Here is a 6,000-nt window from a genome sequence, read left to right as displayed (position 1 = left end):
GGGCAGGACAAATAAGGCAAAGGGATACATGATGAATGGTAGAACCCTGCGAAGCACCAAGGACCTGAAGCACCTTATTGAGCACACACACAAGGTATCAGGACAGGTGGAAAAAGTGGTTAAGAAGGCATATGGCCTTTATTAGTCGAGGCATACAGTTTAAAAGCAGGGAGGCTATGGTGGAAATATATAAAATGTTGGTTAGGGCACAGCTAGAGTATTGTGTGCAGTTCTGGAATTCAAATTATAGGAGAGATGTGACAGCACTAGAGAGAGTGCAAGGACATTTATCAGGACGTTGCCTGGGCTAGACAGTCTCAGTTATGAAGAGAAATTCGACAGACTAGGTTTACTTTCCTTAGTTGCCAGGACACTGAGGGGGGACATGCCCGAGATATAAAACATTATGAGGGGCACAGTTGGGTGGACAGGGAGGAACTTTACCCCTTGTTGGAGGGATCAATGACCAGTGGGCTTAGATTGAAGTAAGGGGTAGAGGTTTAGAGGAGATGAGAGGAATTTTTTCACCCAGTGAGTGGTGGGAATCTGGAGCTCACTACCTGTAAGGGTGGTAGATGCAGAAACCCGTGAAACATTTAAGAAGTATTTAGATGTATACTTGTGATGCCAAGGTATGCAAAGGCAGGTTCTGGAAAATGGAGTTAGAACAGTTAGGTGGATATTTTGACTGGAAGAGACTTGATGGGCTGAAGGGTCTTTTTCTGTGCTGTAGACCTCTTTGACTCTGTGACTGACACAGCATCATTCAGTCACCTTTAGGTATCACTGTTTTTCCTCCTCAATTCATTTCAGCTAACTCAGCAAAATGTTGGTTAATATCTGCACTGGTGTGGCCATATGTATTACCCACCTGTAATTGCCTCTCAGAGGTGATGACAAATCTTCTTGACAACTGAGTGGCTTGCTTGGCCATTTCAGAGAGCACTTAAGCATCACCCACATTACTCTGGAAGTGCTCATGTTAGGACAGCAGACTTTCCTTTGCTAATGGAAGTTGGTGTATTCAATGAGCAGTTAGGCAATCTGGTGGTTTCATGGTTATCATTGCTGAGACTAGCTTTTGTCTTTCAGATTAATTCAATTAACTGAATTAAAATTCCTGAGGTGGGATTTGAATTCATGTTTCTGCTTCATTCATCTCAGCCCCTTGATCAGTAACATAGTAAATCCAGTATTATAACTATAATGCTTTTAATTTAAACACACGCATTCTCTCAGCAAAATACAGGAACACTTTAAAACCAGTGGCCTTTTAATCATTCAATCATTACCAAGCTTCATGTCTTTACATCTCATTGTGTTTCATTTTGCTTCAGTTCAAGTCTAAGGAATAATAAAAAAACACAAAAAAGCAATTTTAAAAAAAAAACCACATCTGAAGTAGAAACACATTAGACTTGAAACATTAACATTGTGTGGAGAGAAACAGAGGCTGCAGTGCTGTTGAATTTCTCCAACACAATCTGTTTTATTTCAGATTTACAGCAATCTTAATATTTTGTTTTTAAAAACCACATCAGCACATTATCAGTGTAGTAGCCTCAAATGGTTTGTTGTGTGAGGTATCTTGGAGCAACCTTAATATGATAGAATTCGTAACAAAGATGAAATAGTCAAATCTGAAAATAAGGTCATGAATCTAAATAATGGCAACTATGAGGGTCTGAGGTATGAATTGGCAATGATGGATAAAGGGGTTGATGGTGGAAAGGCAATGGTTCATATTTAATGAATGCGTGCACGAATTTCAACAAATTTTATTCCTGTCTAAAGAGGAAAGGTGACTCACTATGCCTTACAAAAGAATTTATGGACAGTATTAGACCCAAAAAGGAAATATATATAATGGTGACAAAAAGCAGCAAGTCTGAGGATCAGGAGTTTTCTTTGGAATTAAGCAAAAGAGGACAAAAAGTTTGACCACAAGAGGAAAAATAGAGCATGAGAATAAAATTGCAGGGAATATAGAAACTGACCCTAAAAGTATCTTTAAGTACACAAAGAGAAAAGGATTGACAAAGACAAATGTAGGTTCTTTACAGTCAGGAGATGGGGAAATTATAAGCTAGGGAACAAAGAAAAGGCTGAAGAATTGAACACACTCTTTGATTTTGTCTTCATTAAAAAGATCACAAATAGCCTCCCAGAAAAGTCAGGGAACAAAGGGTCTAGTGGGAGGGTAGAATTGAAGGAAATCAGTATAAGTAAGTAAATAATACTGGGAAAATTAATTGAGTTAAAGTTTGACGGATTATCAGGACCTAACAATTACATCCCAGAGTACAAATGGAAATTGGCCTGGAAATGTTGGATGCATTGGTCATTTTCCAAAAATTCCATAGATTCTGGAGCAATTCCTACAGATTGGAGGATGGCAAAGGTTATCACACTATTTAAAAAGGGAGGGAGAGTAAAACAGAAAATACCAACTAGTTAGCATAACATTAGCAGTATGTAAAATGCTAGAGCCTGTGATAAAAGATTTGATAACAGAACATTTGGAAAACATTACTAGAATAGGACACAGCCAATATGCGTTTATGAAATGCACATCATGCTTAACAAATCTATTGAAGTTTTTTGAGAATTTAAGTGGTAGAATAGATAAGGAATGTGGATGTGGTGTATTCAGATTTTCAGAAGGCTTTTGATGAGATCCATCAAGAGAGAAGGATAAAGTTAAAGCACATGGGATAAGGGATAATATATCGGGTTGGATTGAGATCGGTTGACAGACAGAGAGTGGGTCTTTTTCCAAGAATTCAATTTTCCAAACATTGACTAGGACTGCCATGGTGTTAAAGGTTTGGATGGTGAGGAATTTGTTAAATGCGGTCAGGAAAATTTTCCTTATCAATATGAAAATGTTCCTGTTAGAGAAGAAGCAGACCTTGAGAAATAAGGCAGGAAAAGTGACCAAAGTGGCTAGTAGGGGAACACTTTGGGACTAGTGATCATAATCATATTAGTTTTAAATACTTATGAAAAAGGATAAGGTCCTCCATAAAAGTTAAAGTTTTAATTGGAGTAAGGTAAATTGTAAGGGTATGAATCAAGAATGTTCAAAGATTGATTGGAGTAGACTGATCGCAGGTAAAGGGGTGACTGACAAGTAGGAGGCCTTCAAAAGTGATGAGAGTTCAGAGGCATTATGTTCCTATGAGACTGAAAGATAAGGCTGGTAAGATGAGGGAACAATGGATGAATAAAGATAATGAGGCTCTACTCAAGAATAAAAAAAAAAAATCAGATATTAGATATAGACAACTGGAATCAATTGAATCTCTTGAAGAGTATAAAGAGTGTAGAGCATTCTTAAAAAAGGAAATCAGGAAGGCAAAGAGGCAATATGAGACTGCCTTGGCAGATAAGGTTAAAGATAATCCAAAAATATTCTACAAATACATTGAAAGCAATAGAGCAACTAGAGAGAGAGAGACAGAGAGTGACCCCCTTAAGATCATCAAAGTCATCTTTGTGTTACACCTTAGGAGATAGGAGAGATATTAAATTAATACTTTGCCTCAGTTTTTTACTGTTGAGAAAGAAATGGAGGCCAGAGAACTCGGGGAAATAAATATTGATGTTTTGAAAACAGTTCTCCTTACAGGAGAGGAAGCACTGAAGATCTTAAAAAACATACGGATTGATAAATCTCCAGGACCTATTTAAATGATTTATGAGCATATTGGAGGCATGGTTAGGAAGTTTGCAGAGGACAGTAAAATTGGTGATTTAGCAGACAGTGAAGTACATTATCTAAGATTACAAAGAGGTCTTGATCAATTGGGTCAATGGCTTGAGGGGTAGCAGATGCATTTAATTTGGATAAATATGAAGTATTGTATTTTTGTAATACAAACAAGGGCAGGACTTATACAATTAATGGTAGGGCCCTCGGTAGTATTGTAGAACAGAGAGACCTAGAAATTCAGGTACATAATTATTTAAATGTGTGTCATAGGTTGGTTAGGAAGGTGTTGAGCATGCAGCTTTCATTGCTCAGGCCTTTGAGTGTAGGAGTTGGGGTGTTACGCTGACATTGTACAGTATGTTCAGGCCTCTTCTGGAGCACTGTGTGGGTTGCTCTGTTATAGGAAGGATATTATTAAACTGGGGAGGGTTCAGAACAGATTTACCAGGATGTTGCTGGGAATGGGGGGTTTTGAGATATAAAAATGCACTAGAAAGGCTGGGATTTTATTATTTGAGTGCAGGAGGTTAAAGTTTTATTTTTTTATTTTATTGAGGTTTATACAATCACAATTGGCATAGATCAGGTGAATGACAAGGTCTTTTCCCTAGAGTGGGTGAGTTCAAAACTAGTGGCCATATTTTTTAAGGTGAGAGGAGAAAGATTTAAAAACAACAAAAAGGGCAATTTTTCTTCCTACAGAGTAGTTTGTGTATGGAATGAACTGCCAGAGAAAGTGATGAATGCAGGCACAGTTACAATGTTTAAAAGACATTTGGATAAGTTTATGAACAGAAAAGGTTTGGAGGGATATGGGCCAAGTGCAGGAAGGTGCAACACAATGTGGCTACATGTGAAGTTAAACGCTTCAGTGTTAAAGGCAGAAAGGAAGAGTAATACTTAAAATGATGTTTTGGTAAGTGTGAATATACAAATGGATCTAGGTGACCTTGTATACTAGTCAATGACAGTAGGCAAGTAGGTACAGCAACAATTCATGGGCCATAAGGAGATTACAGCTGGAATATTGTGTTTAGTATCTATCTAAAAGAGGCTATACTTACTACAGAGAAAAGAGTACAATCTATCTTCCACTAAGTTTAATTTTTTACAAAAACAATAAGAAATAACTTTTTCTTTTTTAAAAGGCTGTATTATTACAATATTAACTTCAAAAAAACAAAGATCCAAAACGGTTAATCAGTGTCTGATGAGTCTTTCACTTCATCCCAGGTTGGATTTATCCATTTGAGTTCATTTTGAAAATCTGCAATAATCAAAGTTTTAAGAAGGGTTAGTTCTAAACAATGATAATGTGAGTGTACGTGTGAAGTGTAGTCAGTGCTCAGGTACCTGGTAAAGGATTATGCCCAGACCATTGGGAGAAACCTAGGTTCAAGATGATGTTCATTCTTTCACGGACTTCCTCCTCCAATTTCTCCTTAAAATGATTTAAAAAAAAAGAAACAGTAATTCCCAAAATGGAACAGAACGTGTATTTTGGTGTCTGTATTTCAATATGTGTACGTTACCCGATACAGAAACCAATGAGTATTACTAATGAGACCCAGAAGAGGGCGGCAGGGTGGTGATGCTGATTTGCTGACGTGGGGAAGCATCAATGCAGTCACTGCTTCCAGAGGGTGGTTTATGGAGGAGCTGTTGTCAAGTAAAGGTAAGAGTTTAATAAATTTTCTCAAACAGCTTAATTGGTGATAGGAATGTCAGTCAGTGGGGTTAAGTGTCGCACTTGTGAGATGCGGGAGATCTGCAATGCTTCCTGTGTCTTGAATGACTACATCTGCAGGAAGTGCATCTAAGTGCAGTTCCTCACAGACTGAATGGATAGGTTGGAGCAGTAACTGGATGCACTTAAGAGCATGAGGGTGCGGAAAGTATGATAGACAATAGTTTGAGATGTGATAACACCGAAGGTGCAGGCAGATAGATGGGTGTATGCTAGAAGAGGCAGGCAGGCAGTCAAGTGCAGGAATCCCCTGTGGTGGTCCCCCTCTCTAACAAGTATACCGTTTTGGTACTGTTGTGGGGGATGACCTGTCAGGGGGTAACAGTAACAGCAGCAGCAGCCAAACTGGTGGCACCACGACTGGCTCCCTTCTTAAGTAGGGAAGGACAAACTGCACTAGAGCAGTTGTTAGAGGGGGCTCTACAGTTAGGGGTACAGAGAGGCGATTCTGTGCATGTAAAAGAGACTCCACAACGGTATGTTGCCTTCCTGGTGCAAGGGTCCAGGATGTTTCTGCAGGAACAGAAAGCTTCTGAAG

General features: G+C 38.6%; 1 protein-coding gene across 1 annotated transcript in view; it reads right to left on the bottom strand.

Moving 5' to 3' along the window:
• Window positions 1-1,230: 1,230 nt before the first annotated feature.
• LOC109918735 (nuclear GTPase SLIP-GC-like) overlaps window positions 1,231-6,000 on the bottom strand; it is a 140,931-nt gene continuing 136,161 nt past the window's right edge. Inside the window, exons 17-18 of the mRNA XM_048612969.1 lie at window positions 5,069-5,156; window positions 1,231-4,982 (exon numbers count right to left, since the gene is read on the bottom strand). Of these exons, the coding sequence (XP_048468926.1) occupies window positions 4,912-4,982; window positions 5,069-5,156 (159 nt within the window). The 3' untranslated portion in view covers window positions 1,231-4,911. The remainder of the gene's footprint in view (window positions 4,983-5,068; window positions 5,157-6,000) is intronic.

Source organism: Rhincodon typus, chromosome 27 (genome assembly GCF_021869965.1).
Source record: "Rhincodon typus isolate 14 chromosome 27, sRhiTyp1.1, whole genome shotgun sequence".
Taxonomy (NCBI): Eukaryota; Metazoa; Chordata; class Chondrichthyes; order Orectolobiformes; family Rhincodontidae; genus Rhincodon; species Rhincodon typus.
Note: the sequence above shows the minus strand (reverse complement) of the source record. Positions and strands in the feature narration are given on the sequence as shown.